Source organism: Pipistrellus hanaki, assembly GCF_964339955.1.
Source record: "Pipistrellus hanaki genome assembly, chromosome: 1".
Lineage (NCBI taxonomy): Eukaryota > Metazoa > Chordata > Mammalia > Chiroptera > Vespertilionidae > Pipistrellus > Pipistrellus hanaki.
Window position 1 is genome coordinate 187,457,490 of NC_140503.1, and position 17,372 is coordinate 187,474,861.

Here is a 17,372-nt window from a genome sequence, read left to right on the forward strand (position 1 = left end):
CAGAGTCAAACTGTGACCTCCTGGTCCATGGGTTTTCACTCAACCAGTGAGCCACACTGGCTGGGTATATGGTTCCTCATCTTGTTTTTTGGGGGAAAGGTAGCACTAGGGAATCACATAAGGATTGGTTGCCTATGGAATTATACAGCCATGCACTATTCTGGGCACAGCTATCCAGCAAAGATGAGGGAAATTTGAGGACTTGACTCGCTCTATCCTCAAGCTCCTTAAAAAACCCTGGAAAGACAATATGAGCGTGTGGATCGCAATTCTGGTTCAGCCACTGGCAGGATGTCCATGCACGTGTTCTCCAATCTCTCATCTCCGGGTGAGGGTTGGTCATGTTTACTGGAAGGGGTGTCATGATGAACAAATGGAACAACACATCTAAAAGGATACTGGCCATGTCTTTTAGCTCCCTGTTTTCACGTTAAAAATTTCTGGGGATTGTACCTTAGAATGATCTCAGAAATGCTAGAGGGAGGAGGGGGAATATGTGTTAAACTGATTTATGCATGCTTATTCCATTTCTGCTGAGTGACCATGTGAGGTAAATATTTTTTTCAGTTACCAGATGAGAGAACAGAAGTTCAGAGAGGTGGAAAACAACAGTTCCGCCACCTGCTCGATGCATGGCCTCGGGCAATTATTTAGTCTCTCGATGCCTGTTACCTCAACTCTAAAGTGGGATGTGGTAGTTCCCTCCTCACAGGATGGTTATAAGGATTGGAATGGTTCATACGTATAAAGTCTTAAGACAATGCCTGGTGAACAGTAATGTGATGTGCGTATTAGACATTATTATCATTAAGAAAATTGCTAAGTGTCTTTTAAGCCACTGTAAGGTGAAATTAGGACGGGTGCATATACATAAGGTGTTGATATGGGATTTAACTGTCATTGTTGAAACACGGAGTGGGTTTGGTTTTCATGGCGAGGGGTTGGGGAACTGAGGTTAGAAGCATCAGAAAAGTCCAAGTGGGGAGAGGAGAAAGGATTTCAAGAATGCGGGGAGGAAAGGAGGCCCAGACATCATGGGGGGCTGCGCAGAGGAAAGCTCTGTGTTGCCTTTGGGCTGTGGCCGAAGGGAAGCCATGCATGACTGCTTGTTCTGGACCCAGGAGGGGAGGGAGCGATGCATTGTGAATGGGATCTTTGGTGACTCCGTGTCACCAGCTCTGGAGGAGGCAGGAGCAGAGAACTGAAACTAAGAATTCTGGGATGAGGAGACCAGGTTTGGAGCCCGGGCTGCTGCTTATGAGCTGCCTGATGGGCTGCAGGTTTCTCCACCTCCCTGTAGCTCTCTGTCCTTCCGTGTAGAATGAACATTCTACCTCCCAGGACTTGTGGGGCTGAGAGAGATTGTGCACACTGTTCATGGTCAGCTCACAGGGAGCCCTCAACAACCGTTACTCACTCAGTGTTACCTAGGGCTTACTGTTATCCCCCGGGCTTTGGTTAGAAATCCTGGCTCAGTAGGCAAGCCTATGTAATGCCCTTTCTGGATGAATCTCAGCCAAGACCGTAAAAGATCCCAGGCTCCTATCACTGTCTCAGCCAAGAGGCTGGCCTGGACTCTTGAGTTGCTTTTTTTAAAAAAAAAATATATATATATCTTTATTGATTTCAAAGAGGAAGGGAGAGAGATAGAGAGATAGAAACATCAATGATGAGAGAGAATCACTGATTGGGTGCCTACTGCAGGTCCCCCACTGGGGATCCAGCTCGCAACCTGGGCATGTGCCTTTGGCCAGAATCAAACCCGGGATCCTTCAGTCCGCAGGCTGATGCTCTGTCCACCTAGCCAAACCAGCTAGAGCTTGAGTTGCTTTTGAGGTACGCTTTTGTTTCCCTCTCTCTCCTTCTCCTCTTCCCCAGATTGTCTTGGAGCTTAAAGGAGAACAGAAACGGATATCGTTTCTCTTCTTCTATTGGTTTCAAAACATCTGAACATTCATTTTCATTTCCTCAGACTTTTAAAAAAATGTATTTTTTTAAATTGACTTCAGAGAGAAAGGGAAAGAGAGAGAGAGAAATACCAATGATTAGAGAGAATCATTGATAGGCTGTCTCCTGCATGCCCCACACTGGGGATTAAGCCCACAACCTGGGCATATGCTCTGACCGGGACTTGAACTGTGACCTCCTTGGTTAACCACTGAGCCATGCCGGCCAGGCCATTCCCTCAATTTTTAATTCTTTTTTTTTTTTTTTAAATATGTTTTATTCATTTTTTTTACCGAGAGGAAGGGAGAGGGACAGAGAGCTAGAAACATTGATGAAAAAGAAACATTGACCAGCTGCCTCTTGCACACCCCCTACTGGGGATGTGCCCGCGACCAATGTACATGCCCTTGACCGGAATCGAACCTGGGACCTTTCAGTCTGCAGGCCGACGCTCTGTCCACTGAGCCAAACCAGTTTCGGCAATTTTTAATTCTTAATACTGCACAAGAGACTCTAATATCAAGCAATGAAACAACCTTCTATTATACAATAAACTAACAATTTTACATTTACAGTCTTTGTTATACAGAGATTTTTCTCATCTCATTCATTCTCACTACTAAGATAGGATAGAGGAATGCATAATGGGCTTCTCTATGAAAAATTAACATGACAAAATCACAATTGAGAAGCCAAGTCCCATGTGTCCTGACTTCATTCCAGTGCTCCTTCCCCAGGGCCCAGTTCCCCCTCAGCCTTCCTTCTTGCTTCTGCTAATAAGGCCCGGCAGGGGGTCCCATGCTGTCTCTGAGGCAATTGCCCTTGGAACAGCTTCTCTTTTAATGCTGGCATCACCAAATGACCTGTGTCAGCTCTGTGGGCAAACTCAAGATCCTGCCTTCGAAAACGCACACATCCTATTCAGATGAAATCATTTTCCTCGGCCAATTTAACAAGATCCTTGCTCTCGCTCGCTTCCTTTAATTATCTTGTTAAAAAAAGAACTGGGGAAGACCATCTGCTTTGTGAGGCCCGTTCATCTCCTGTGTTTTCCCTAATAGGTATACGAGGCCCCCGTTAAACAGATTAAGGCTCCATCTCATTCTTGTTTAGGGTTGTTCTGTTTGGTGCTTCTTGCCTCACTGCCATCGGCTTTTCTGTGTTGTGTATTTGGCATGTCGTGGAGTGTAGATTTTATGAAAAGGTGTTATCTTCGTTCCAGAAATTGCAGGCACTGTGAGCCATTCTCCACGTAGTGCCAAACTGTCACAACCGGGTTCTTTGCTTTTTTTTAATCCCTTCCTCTCACCCCGAGAAGTCCTATTCTCTGAGCTACAGAGTAAAATCTATCAAATATAACATGGAAAGTAGATGGCGGTGGTTGCTATCTTCCTGTTCGCAAACTCTAAATCTAATCTTCCCTAGCGAGACTTGGCTTTATCACTTTTTACACCAGAGCTTTCATTTATGAATAGGAGACATACGCAGTGAGGGGAGGGTGCAGTGGGGGTGCTATTCTTCCTTTTTTTATTTTAAAAACTATATGGTATGTGCATTTATAACTTCATGTACAAACTTTATTTCTATCAAATTGAAAATAACTCTTGCTCTGAATATGAAAATGCTTCATACTCGGTATAAAAAAATTGCATAAATCATCAACATATAAAACATTAGAAGGCATTTTTCTAAATCCTGCCACCCAGAGATTACTGCTGTTAACATTTAGATTAACATTTTTACTTATTCCATTAAGAAGTATTCATTAAACATCTGTGATGGCCTGACCGGTGTGGCTCTGTGGTTGAGCATTGACCTATAAACCAGGAGGTGACATTTCGATTTCAGTCAGGGTAAATGCTGAGGTGGTGGCCTCAATCCTCAGCAAGGGGCGTGCAGGTGGCAGCCGATCAGTGATTCTCTGTCATCGTTTCTCTCTCTCTCTCCCTCTCCCTTCCTCTCTGAAATCAATAAAAACATATTTAATACAAACAAAAAAGCAAACAAAGGAAAGTCTTCTCTGTGCCAGGCACTGGAAATCTATAATAATAAATGCACTGGAAATCTATAATAATAAAAGCATAATATGCAATTAGACCAGGCAGCTGAATGATCTTCTGGACGTTCTCCCAGACGACCTTCTGGACAAAGTCACGGCTACAAGGGCCGCGGCTGCGAGGGCTGAGCCCTTGCATGAATTTTGTGCATCGGGCCTCTAGTATATTCATAAATGAAACAGACATAGTCCCTGTGCTCATAGGACTTTTCCAAATGGGGAGACAGAGATATTAAATAGATGATATAAATTAATTTAACACCGGTACACCTGGACTTATGATGAGGTTATGTCCTGATAAACCCAGAGTATTTGAAAATGTAGTAAGTCAACAATGCGTTTAATACCTAGCCTACCACCCATCATAGCTTAGCCTCGCCTACTTTAAACATGCTCAGAACACTTCCTAGCCTACAGTTGGGCAAAATCTTCTAACACACAGTCTATTTGATATTGAAACGTTGAATATCTCATGTAGTTGATTATACATGCCACTTTTATACCGTTGTAAAATAAAAACATTGTAAGTTGAATTATCAAAAGTTGGGAACCATCTGTATATTCTAATACAGATGTATGTTTTTCTTGCATGTCTGTATAATTTTTAAAATCTATTTTACTTTCTTTTGAATTAATATATTATAATTTTAATTGTTTAAGGACATGTCTTTTTGTCATGTATTCATTGTTAGGATATCAGTCTGTTCATTATTCTTTTTTTAATTATATGGAATTTAATCTTGTTAATATTCTGTATTTTCATATCATTTAATAGCATAAAATTTTTCTTAAATTTATGAAAGAATAACACTATACATGCTGTCTTTATTCCAACTTTTTATTATGACAAGTTTTCAAACATACGGAAAAGTTGAAAGCACTGTGTGTGGAATTCTAATATGCTCATCATATTTTTATAGATAGATTTTTCATTCAGTAATATTTAAGGGCGAGGCTTCTGCATAACTACATATAGAAGCAATCTCACTTTTAAATGATGAATTCCATTTCACTGTACCAATGTGATATTTTATTTAATCCGTTTCTTATTGATGGGCATTTTGCTCCTAGTAGAAGGAATGTTGCTTATATTTCCTTATGCAAAATTCCTAAAATGGTTGTCACGAGGTGTTGTAATTAATGTTCAAAGTGCACGTGGCTGTAGGTTGTGAGGGAACAGCAGTATGGATGAAGATGCAGCCTCCTTTGAGGAAGACAGCCCCATGTGATATGGGGCGGGCATATATCTTCCATAGACAGCAGATGGGGGTTAGCAGAAAGGAAGGGGTTGAGGGGAGAATGAAATGGGTAAAGGGGTCAATATATGGTGACAGATGGAAACTAAATGTTTGGTGGTGAGCATGCTACAGTGCATATGGCTATCCTATATAATAAAGAGCTAATATGCAAATGGTCATCATGCCCTCACGCTTCACGCCATAGCCATAAGGCCATAACAGCTCAGACACTCACACTGGGGAGAGAGGAATGGGGACCAGCCTGGCACAAATGAGCTCATGAGAGAGGAATTGGGACCAGCCAGGCACAAATGAGCTCGAAAGAGAGGAATGGGGACCAGCCAGGCTGCGGCCCAAAAGAGGGACAAGCCACCTGCCCTGCAGTCCCAGGAGAGGGACAAGATACATGCCCTGGGTGCCAGTGATTGTGCCTTTTCCTGTGACCCAGGAGAGGGACAATCTGCATGCCTCACGGTCCCCATGGTCCCCGTGAGGGACAAGCTGCCCACCCATGGTCCCAGGCGCCAGCAGCTGCGCCTGGGCCTGTGGCCCGGGAAAGGGACAAGCCGCCTGCCCTATGGTCCCCGCGGTCCCAGGCGCCAGTGGCTGTGGCCCAGGTGAAACTGCCCATCCGTGGTCCCCTGTGGCTGCAGCCGGCCCAGGTAAAGCTGGCCCAAGTCCTGAGTGCTGGAAGCCCAGGTCCCGAGTGCCTGCGACTGGCCAGAGGAGGGAATCCTGGGTCCCGGGTGCAGGGCGAGGCAGAGGTTGTTAGGGGTGATCAGGCCAGTAGGGGAGCAATTAGGGGTGATCAGGCAGGCAGGCAGACAGAGGGGTTAGGGGTGATCAGGCAGGCGAGTGGCTGGAATCCAGCAGTCCTGGATTGCGAGAGGCAGATGGACATCTTCCGGATTGAAGAGGGTGCAGGCCAGGCTGAGGGGACCCCCTCCCACCCCCGTGCACACATTCTGTGCACCAGGCCTCTAGTTGAATTACAGTGTTGTACACCTGAAACTTATATAATGTTCTTAATCAAAGTTACCTCAGTTTAAAAAATAACAACACAAATTTAACATTAACAAAAAGAATTGGCTTCCCTATAGCGGGATTCCCACATAGCATCAGCTCTCCCCTGCACTGATTCAGGTTTAATCTGAGTGGCTCTTCTTTTATGACATTTCGGTTGTTGTGGGTACAATTACGGTATCACTTACCTATTGCCACAATAATGCTGCATAAGGCACCACCCCCACATTTAATGGCTTAAACAATAGCCGTTCGTCTCCACAGGATGGCTGGGTGATTCTTATGATCTGCTGGGTTTACCCCTGTGCTTGCAGTCAGCTGCAGGTATGGTGTGCAGGTCTTTGCAGTGCTCTGGCATGTGTTTGATGATCAGCTGGCTTAGGTAGGCTGGTCTAAGATGGCCTTGGCCAAGAGGATTCAGGTGTCCCACCTAAGTCTCCAATGTCCTTCCGGCAGCCCAGCCTGGGCATGTCCCAGAGGTAGTAGCACAGATCTTTTCTCTCTTCTGGGGCTGGAAACGGGCCATGCTTTTCAAGCTTCTGTGTCTTCTCATTTGCTAATCTGTTGACCAAAGCAAGTGGCACAGGTCTGAGCCAGTGAGAAGAGACTGCATGTACCGAGCAGGAAGCGAGGACACGGAGAAGATGCTGAGGAAGGCCGTTGATGCAGGCCGCCCTGCATTGCTACCCAGCGGCATATTTTAAGCTAGCGCTTCTTAGGAGCACTAAACATTGCTGTTATTTCAAAACTACAGCTGTTTTGCTTTTGAAATATGACAAGGGAGGGCCAAGCTTTTGCTTCGCTTAAAAAATGTCTTGTTAAGAGTTATAAAGGCAGCTCATGCATGGAAAACTCACTTTCATTGTTCTATCTTGAAAATATTTCTGTTCCAGTTAGTGTTTCCCCCCTGGGTTTCATTTCTGGATACAGGGTGTTCCCTTCTATGCATCTTTTTCTTTGTTTGATAGTATTTTAGAAATTGATTTTTAAATCCGGCTTTGAGAACAATGAATCAAGAAAGATGAAGAGCTAGATAACTATGTATAGGGTCAGATGTACTAAACTTACCCAGGTAATAACTTCATATGGTATATCTCTGAATGCATAATAATCTGGCCACTCAGCATATATATATATATATATATATATATATATATATATATATATATATATATATTTTTTTTTTTTTAATTTAATTTAATTTAATTTTATTTTATTTTATTTTATTTTATTTTATTTTATTTTATTTATTTTTTTTTTTTTAGAGGCCCGGTGCATGAATTCTTAAACAGGTGGGGTCCAGCCTGACTGCTGGTTGAATTCCTGGTTGAGGGAACAATTTGCATATTAGCCTTTTATTATATAGGATATACACTGAGTGGCCAGATTATTATGTCAACTGCAATTGAAAAACAAATTTAAAAAGCCAAACAAAAAGAACAGTGGCATTTACAAAAAAAAAAAAAAAAAAAGAAGAAGAAGGTAAAGAGCTAGAATCATAAATGAAACTCCTTAAATGTTGCTTTCGCTTACGCTGTAGTCATTAGAGACAGGATTAGGTCCCTGCACCTATTGCTTTTTCTCTGCTGTAAGTCAGGATAAGCGGTAAATTCAGGCTCTTCCAGAACAGTGATTCTCAGCAGCAGCTATGCAGCACCAGGTGTGCAGATGGCAGGAAATTGTTACCAGTAATTACATCTCCAAAGTTTTTCTAAAAATCACGTTTATTCCCGTGGAGTGAAATATTCTATGCCACACCTCTCTCTTCTCTGCAGAAATAAAGCACTGAAATAAAAATTTGCATACACATACTTACCAAACACTCTTCATTATGTATGCATCATAAAGTTACACACACTTCAGTTGTTTAACGGAAACTGTGCATATTGTACAAAGTAGGCAACTTAAAGGATTTTTCTAAGTGAGTTTGTTGTCGAGCTTTGCTTCATTTTTTTGACTTTGGAACTCACCCGCAGAGCGAGCTAAGATTTCACAACTCTTGTTCTTAATTGTACTACATTTCACTCTCTTGAGCTATAAGGAAAAAAAGAGGACTTGGGTTTTGCTTGTCAGCAACAGAGAGCCCCTTTGTTTGTGGTTGAACTGTTATCAGGACGTTGGACATAAACTTCAAAAGAATTAAAGTGTGGCAAGAAGTGTCGTGCAGAATTAATTGATTCAGTTAATCTGAGTCAACTTCAAGAGAGAGAGTCCTGACAAGCGTGGCATAGAGGTTATAAGTCTGCTTTTTAGAGGCAAAGAGATGTGGGTCCTGATACCAGATTTGCCCCTTGCCTTCCCTGAGATCTTGGACAGGTTACCTAACCCCCGTGCCTCGGTCTCTCGATTAGTAAACATGATGTAGTAATAGTACCTCTGTCATGGGATTATTGGAAGTGATGAACGAGATGATCCTTATAAAATTCCTACGTAGCACAATGCCTGGTACCTCGTATAAGTGCCCAATAAATGTTCAATGGAGTGGGTACTGGAAGGAACCCTGCTCATCTGACGCACCTGCTCCATTTTATACATCTGGATAGAAATGAAGTTCCTCGCTGAAACCGTTGTGGCTCAGTGGATAGAGCGTCAGCCTGCGGACAGAAAGATCCCGGGTTCGATTCCCAGTCAAGGGCATGTACCTTGGTTGCGGGCACATCCCCAGTGGGGGGCGTGCAGGAGGCAGCTGATGGATGTTTCTCTCTCATCGATGTTTCTGACTCTCTATCCTTCTCCCTTCCTCTCTGTAAAAAATCAATAAAATATATTTTAAAAAGAAAAAAAAGAAAAGCATTGAATGGAAAGAAGCATACATTAAAAAAAAAAGAAGAAGAAAGAGAAAGAAAGAAAGAGAAGAGAAGAGAAGAGAGGAGAAGAGAATAAAAGAAGAAAAGAAAAGAAAAGGAAGAAAAGAAAAGAAAAGAAGAGAAAGTTCCTCAGGAGAAATGTTTAAACCCTTAAAGTGAGATTGAGTCACCATGAATTAGGAACAGGTTTAATCCTGGAATGCAGTGTCTACTTTAAAAGTATTTTTCCATGAATACACCCTGTATAGTTTCAAGAGCAAGGGTAAGACAGTCGTTTTTGACAGCCCTGTCTGTGCTTGGCAGTAATGATAATGATTCCAGTAATGCAGAAAGTTTTCATTATCATTGCAGTTCTTAGCTCCATTCTTGGACTCAGCTTTATCGTTTGTGGAACATTTTACAAGACAGCAGGACAGGGCAGAGAGAGGAGACAGAGAACGTGCGGAGGTCTCCAAGGGACTTAGCTTTTCTTCAGAAATTTTACAACCTCCTTGAGAAAACAGGTCATGTGTGTAAGAAAAATGATAATTATAACAATGGTAATAGCAGTTACCTTTATCGAGTGTTTGGCACTAAGCAAAGCGAGCAAGCCACCTGTCACATCTCATTCAGTCCTCACAGTAACTGTCAGACTGCTGGTAACCACAATGTGCAGTTGAATAAGACACACTTCCGACATTATTGGTTCACAATAATTTCGAATCTAAGTGTTGAATGGGTTAAGGAGAGGAAGGGGTAACTCTGGGCTGAGGTTAGACTTTTCAAAGTTAGGGGTTGGAGGTATCTACAGCACCCATTCCTTGCATTTTGGGGGATGGAGACCAGAGAGGATAAATGTCTGACAGTACCCAAGACAAATCTGTGCAACAAAGAATGTCTCACTCTGCAAAGCTTGCAAATACTGTGCCAAATGTTCTTGTAAGTTTGATTCCCGATCAGGGCACCTGCTCAGGTTGTGGGTTTGACCCCCAGTAGGGGGCGTGCAGGAGGCAGCCAATTAATGATTCTCTCTCATCATTGGTGTTTCTCTCTCTCTCTTCCTCTCCCTTCCTCTCTGAAATGAATATATATATATATATATATATATATATATATATATATATATATATATTTTTTTTTTTAAAAGACAATGAAGCTTAGACTATCATATAATACATTGAATAAATATATAATTTCATATTTATATATTGGTGTCTAATGGGGAAAAAAGTAGATAGCATATTATACCAAAATAAGATACAAATGGGCATTGAATTTGTTTAAGTTTTGTGCCATTCCAGGACACCAAAATGCTATTGGAAAGGAAACTGTTGTTGCTAGATTGCTTCACTTGTGCAGTTTTAAGCTTTGTTTTAAAATTACAACTGCATTCTTTTGTTTTAAATTTATTTGAGAGAGAGAGAGAGAGAGAGAGAGAGAGAGAGAGAGAGACTGACTTTGATTTGTTGTTCCACCAATTTATGCGTTCATGGTTGCTTCTTGTCTATGCCCTCTGGGTATCAAACCTGCAATCTTGGGAATATGAGAACTACACTCTAACCCACTGAGCCACTGGCCAGGGCTGATCACAGCTGTATTAATGTGGAGCTTGTAGGGCCTAACTTGCTTCCTGGGTGTCTTTGAACTCATATGTGGTTTTTCAGGAAGCAAAGGCACTTGTTCTGAATGCCAGCCAACCTTCTCTAGCTTTACAGCTGAGCTAGCATTTCTGCCTGTCTTTGCCTTTATGGGAAAGGTAGACAATATTTGGATTAGGATAAAGTTTCAGAATCTGCCTGCATTATCTAGATCAGCACTTCTCCAAATGAGATATCATATGAGCCACATATGTAATTTGAAATTTTCTAGTACCCACTTTCAAAAACAGAAATGGATGAAATTAATTTTAACTGTTTTGTTTAACTCGCAGTATCTAAAATATTACTTCAACTTGTATTCAATGTTTAAAAATTATTACTGAAACACCTTACTTTTTTAATGCAAATTCTCCAAATATAGCATGTGGTTTACACTTACAGCAGTCAACCCAGGTGCAGAATGTTCATTGGAAACACTGGATCTGTATTTAGATTTCATAAAGTTTATAGTTGAGAGGACTGTGGGACTCCGGTGGCAGGCGGTTCCAGCTGGACCAGGGGCCTGCCACGCCCCTAAGGACTCCCCGACCCCCCGTGGGGCTGAAAGGACTGGGAGACTCCAGCAGGACTGAGAGAACTGGGCACCACCATCTTGTGGCTATGGGCGCCACCATCTTTGTGATGGCATGACTGTCAATTTGCATATTCCCTCTTTATTAGATAGGATTAGACTTAGTCCATGCCACAAAGTCCTTGGAAACTGTTTGATAAGGTAAAGATTTATTCATCAAGGATACCAGTGCCTAGGGGGAAATAGCTCTGCATATTTGTGCTTTATTCTCAGGCTGGGGAGTGCCTTACACATAGTAGGGGTTTAGTAAGTACTTACCTAGCTAAATCCTAGTTAGTCCTCCACTTCAGTTGAGTCTTACTTTCTCAGAGAAGTATTCATGCCCCATCGTTATATTTTCTCAGAGTTCTTTTCCTCTGAAACATACAGGGTGTCCCCCCCCAAATATATATATACACACACACTTTAACAGCTGATAGCTCAGTTTTGAAAATGAAATGTATTTTAATTAACACGGCTTTTATAATGATTCGAAGTGTGTGTATACACTGATTTGAGTAATTTAGTGATTCATAGCCATTGACTAGGAAAGTGGGTGAGGTGTTTTTGTTCACTAAATAAATATTAATTTATTCTGTATTCTCCATGGGCAGGGGATACTTTAATTTATATAAATTAATAAATATTAATTTATTCTGTATTCTCCATGGGTCAGGTAATAATACGACAGGGCCATTTAAAATATGAAGTGATTAGCAGACTGTCCAGTTCTGAACTTTATAGACGCTGGAGTTTGTTTGTGTTGGGGGAAAAGGGAATATTTTATTTTCAGAATTGTGCATACTAAAAAGTATGCCGATGTTGAGGTTTTTGTTCAAGCCCTTTCAAAAATCCTCCTGTAAGTATGCCTTTTCTGAGCTTTCTTCTACCTGATTGGTATTCATTTTCTCGGGATGCCTATCACCACACATCTGTCTCTGCTTATAACTTAAGGTGCACTGAAGACAAAAGCTAGGAAGAAGGAAAATGGAATTGTGAAGTACATTTAAGGAGCTGAAAAAGGCTTAGGGCAAAAGCAAAGACGACGGAGGAAGCATCTCCTGCTGTTTCAGGACAGTTAAAAATAAACCCACCCTCTTAATTATAGCAGAGCAGTGAGCCATACCCACAATATGTGAAAATATGATTAAAAAATGTATTGTGGGCCAGTAGGCCAGGTTGTCAGGTCATTATCTGAAACATAAAGTTGCAGGTAATACCCACTAAAGGTTACCAGTTTGGAAAGGTTAGCGTAGGATTTAGTGTTTGCAAATGCAGGGGTGGGCAAAAGTAGCTTTACAGTTGTAATACGAATAAATAAATGCAATAATTATTAAATAATAATAGGAGAATAAACTGTGTTTCGTGTATTCACCACTGTAAAACTAATTTTGCTAACCCCTGCATAAGGTGTCTCCTTTTAAATAATGCTTTAGTAAACCTCCATCATTTGACTTTTATTTTTTAACATGTCACAGAAGTGTAATAAACATACAGAAATGTGGGCACGAGGGAACAGCTTGGTGGATTTTCACATCCAGATCAAGAACTAGGACATTACATCACAGTACTCTGGAGGCTGCCCTCCTGCGTTCTCCCCCTTTCCTGCCTTCCAGGGTAGACCATTATCCTGACATAGATAAGTTTTTCCTGTTTTTGTACTTTATATAATTGGAATTACTGCAGGATCCGCATTTGAATTAATAAAGCAGATTATCATTCTAAGTGACACTTCTGATAGCAGCTCATTGAAAATAAGGTCTGTTTCCAGTTTTCCTTATTATGCAGCTAATTTGGTAAACTGGCAGTATACCACTGTAATATTTAGTTCTTTAATATGCCTCTAAGAAATGTTCTGTGTAAATGCAAGAGTGTGTGCATGTGCACAAGTGTGTGTGTATGCACATGTAAATGCCTTAAGGAGTTTACTCAAATTCAGTCACGCTGGGCCCTGCGTGCTTATCCACCTCTCAGTGGTCTGTCTGCAAGCCCTTTCCCATCAGCTCACGGAGATCTGCCTCATTTTTCCTACTGGCCGCACAGTGCTCCATGCTATTGAAGTATCATAATTGCATGAGCCAGCTGTCCACTGAGGAACAGTTAGGTTGTTACTGATCCTTTGCTTTTAGAACAATAGAATCCATGTGAGTTTGTCTATAAAATAAATTCTTGCCCTAGCTGGTTTGGCTGAGTGAATGGAGTGTAGGCCTGTGGACTAAAGGGTCCTAAGTTCAATTCTGGTCAAGGGCACATGCCTAGGTTGCCATCTGGATCCCCAATAGGGGGTGTGCAGGAGGCAGCTAATCAGTGATTCTCTCTTATCATTGATGTTTCTCTTTCTGTCACCTCTTCCTCTCCTTCTCCCTCTCCCTCTCCCTTCCTCTCTGAAATCAATACAAAATAAATTATAAGATTTATAAAATAATTATAAAATATATATTCTAAATTATAAAATAAATTCTTAGAAATGGAATTGCTGAGCAGTAGGGTTCATGTATTTGTAATTTGCTCGGACATTTCTAAATGAGTTTTGCCAGTTTTTACTCCTAGCAGTGAGGTTTAATAACTCCTATTGCCAGTGTCCTTGCCTTAGGTTATATGTTACCAAGCCTCTTAGACTTTGCAGTCTAATATAGGAAAGCCAATAAATCATTATTATTTAAATTTACATATTTTTTTAGTTTCAAGGGCGGATAGTTATTATACATTTTTTGGACATTTGTGTTTCTCTTGGGACTTGTACCTATTCTTTGCTCATTTTCCTACAGATTTGCTCATACTTTTCTTAATAATTTTAAGGCGTTCTTTCTATGTAAAGGAAATGAGCTTTTTTAATGTCATTTTTGGTGGTTTCCCCCGCATTTTTTTGTCTTTACTTTGTTTAGAGCCTTTTTTTTTTTTTTTTTTTTTCCTAAACAGAAGGTTTAAATTTTTATATAGTGAAATGTACCCTTTTTTTGTTTTTCCTATTTGGCTTCTGAATTGTGTGTTTTTAATGAGAAGGCATTGGAAACTTTAGATATATATTAGATAAATAGATAGATAGGTAGATAGATAGATAAACATAAGCCTGGAATGAAAAAAGAATAATAATCACAAATGTTTTGGGAAACGTGACTGAGCAGGAATTCAAATTTTAGCCAAAAGTGGTTATAAGCAACTAAATAAACAAAAATTTGGACATTATCTGCCAAAATTTGTTTAACATTTTAAACAGCTTTGGAAAGATTTTCAATGATATGCTTTTTTCCTTATATGCTTTGTTATTTGGGGTTTTAATTTCTCCAATGATCCCTCTTTTCAGATTTCACATTATAACCCATTTCCTGCACGATTGCTGACGTCCAGCGACCCATGTCAGAAGTACTTCCAGGTCAGATACACTTTCACATGTTTCAATGCAGACAAGCAGTTGAATATTGAAACTCTAACAAATATGTCTGATAGATGATTGTTTTGATGTTAAACATATGATTTGCTAAGATAACATGTTTTGGGTTTTCATTTGTTTTTCACTAATATCATAGAAAGATGAATCTTTAAAAAATATAGTAGGAGAATCAATTGTACTTAACTGTATTCATGTATAATTGCACAACTCTGCTAATATCATAATATGAAAATAGTTTAATTGACTATAATGGAAATTGAAACTATCACGCTTTGCCATCTAGCTTTTCACGTTATAGCCTGTGAACTGTTAACACGAGCAAAGCAGCTGTTGGTTGTGAGTCTCTGTAAACAGCCTCTTAGCCGTTGCGGGTTTTGCCGGGAATGGAGCTCCTCACGTCGGCATTCTTTTGCATTTAATGCTGATGAATTTCAGGCCCCAAGAAAAATCACCTTAATTTTATTGTGTGTCCCCTTCTTTGTGACATGATGGATGCCAGTCTACACACAAGATGGTGTGGGATTTAATTCTTAGCATCACAGTAACACAATAAGGAAAAAGCAATGGCAGTAACATTTGGAATTAAACAGAGTAGAGAACTGTAAGTGGGAGATACATCTAGATGGATTCCATGTTTGTTAGGGTACATGCCACTCAGAGAATTTTGAGTTTTTAAAGAAATAGATTTTAACCATAGACAAATAGATATGAATGTCCCTAAATTTTAAATCAAACTCATATGGCAAAGCTTTCTTTTCTTTATATAACATTTCATTTATATAACATTGCATGTTACATTTCAACAGAGAACTGAAATTAAACAATAAAATAAACACTAAGCTCCGTAGAGGTAGATGAGTGGCAGAAATATCCTATTTATACAAAAGTCAGCCAAAATCAGTATGACACACCTAAGTTCACAGAGGAAAATTGGGAACTTCGAGGTGATTCTTAGAGGTTAGCTAATTCATTCTGTGTAAATTTGGGGCCAGGGAATAGATTTTCTTTATATATACATATTTGAATATGTATGTTAATTTTGGAAAATCAAGGCAATCATGGGTGTGCTTTTAAAAGTGTTGAGAATAAATCCTTTTAGGAATTTTTTAGCATTAAAATTCTTTTTATTACATTTACAAATAGATTCAATTTGGAAACATTTTAGGAGCAAAGCTGGCAAATATATTAAATGATGTGTTTTCCTCTAAATGGGGGTGAACTAATCAAATAGCTTGTGGACATTTCTTATGGCCACTGTATTTGGTTATGCTGACTTAGTCATTCTTTCTGTTGATACTCAATTTGCGTTATTCCTTGGTAGTTAAATAAGAGATAATGAAGCTGTTATCCAGCATGGTTTATCAATAAAAGCTACTACCATCATGGATCGGTATTGAATGTAACAAATTTTGCCAAGAAAGCAGTTTTCTTACTTAAGTGAACTATCATATTCCAGCCTCTTTCTTTCTTTCTTTCTTTCTTTCTTTCTTTCTTTCTTTCTTTCTTTTTTTTTTTTTTTAATTTAAATGGCAGCTATTAAGGGAGAGTCTGGACCAATAAGTGGGATAAGGTATGCCTCAACCCCATTTTCCAACTCTTAGGAGCTGTGACTACTGAGAACCTTTTCAAAAACAAACATACCAAAATCTATACCATTATCTGCTTACAAAATTCTTGTTGAACCTTCAAGATTCAACTTGGGTGTCTCTTCCAAATAGGTCTTAGCTATGACATAGTCAAGTAATTTCCTTATTTTAAGGCTTCTTTTATTGTTTAATATTTTTTTTGGAATTGACTTGTGGTTAGCTAATTCAAGAAATCCTGCATCAGTACATTATAGCTTACTACTTTTTTTTTTACCTAAATCAATATTCCCAGACTTGACCATTGACTATGTTCACCAGAGTTGGCCAAAAATGTCCAGAGCCCGGCCGTGGTGGCTCAGTGGTTGAGCCTTGACCTATGAACCAGGAGGTCATGGTTTGATTACCACCAGGGTACAAGACCAGGTTGGGGGCTCAATCCTCAGTGTGGGTGTGCAGGAGGCAGCCTATACCGACGATTCTCTCTTCATTGATATTTCTCTCTCTCTCCCTCTCCCTTCCTCTCTGAAATCAATAAAAATATATTTTTAAAAATGTTTAAAAAAAAAACACCAAAAAAACCAAAAAAATACAAAAAGCATTCATCTTCAGAAGACACTGAAGCTTTTCTAAATGATGAAAATGATGAAACCTAGAAATTGAGCAGAGGTAATATCCTTGAAATCAGCGTATCATATCCCAAGGTGACTACTCCGAATGTCCTAATTCTTATTTGAATACACATATTCTGATTTGTGTTTCCCAAATAGTCGGTCATCACATGTATCAGGTGTGATGTTGCATGTATCCCCCCACCTGGGGGCTTCTCTTCCTTGTGGACTGGTGGACTCCTACCCACATGTCAGGACCCACCTCCACTGTTTTCTCGGTTGTTGTTATTGTCTTGTGTTTTTGGTGGGAGCCTTTCCCGACCCTCTCTCCTCATCCCTAGTATCTTCTTTAAGCCCCTCTGTCTTTAGCCATTGTGAGTTTGTTTAATAAGTTCTCTCTCTTGCTGCCCTATCTGACTGAGTTTCTTCAAGGAAAGCCATTGGTACACCTTTCTTGACTCTCCTCCTTCCCACTGGGGATGTTGGACAGAGTGGGCCCTCAGGCAATTGGCGTTGAGTGGAGAATGGA

At 40.2% G+C, this 17,372-nt stretch overlaps 1 protein-coding gene across 14 annotated transcripts in view; it reads left to right on the forward strand.

The window, feature by feature from the left end:
- Positions 1–17,372, forward strand: part of APBB2 (amyloid beta precursor protein binding family B member 2) — a 323,734-nt gene that overhangs the window by 147,670 nt on the left and 158,692 nt on the right. For 4 of the 14 annotated variants that reach the window (XM_084900691.1, XM_084900689.1, XM_084900690.1 and 1 more), the window contains one exon: positions 14,563–14,631. The exons of 9 other annotated variants lie outside the window; for them this stretch is intronic. In XM_084900691.1, coding sequence (XP_084756817.1) covers positions 14,613–14,631 — 19 coding nt within the window. In that variant the 5' untranslated portion in view covers positions 14,563–14,612. Of the gene's footprint in view, positions 1–7,095; positions 7,107–14,562; positions 14,632–17,372 lie in introns of those variants that run through there. One more of the 14 variants, XM_084900692.1, reaches the window with a different exon arrangement.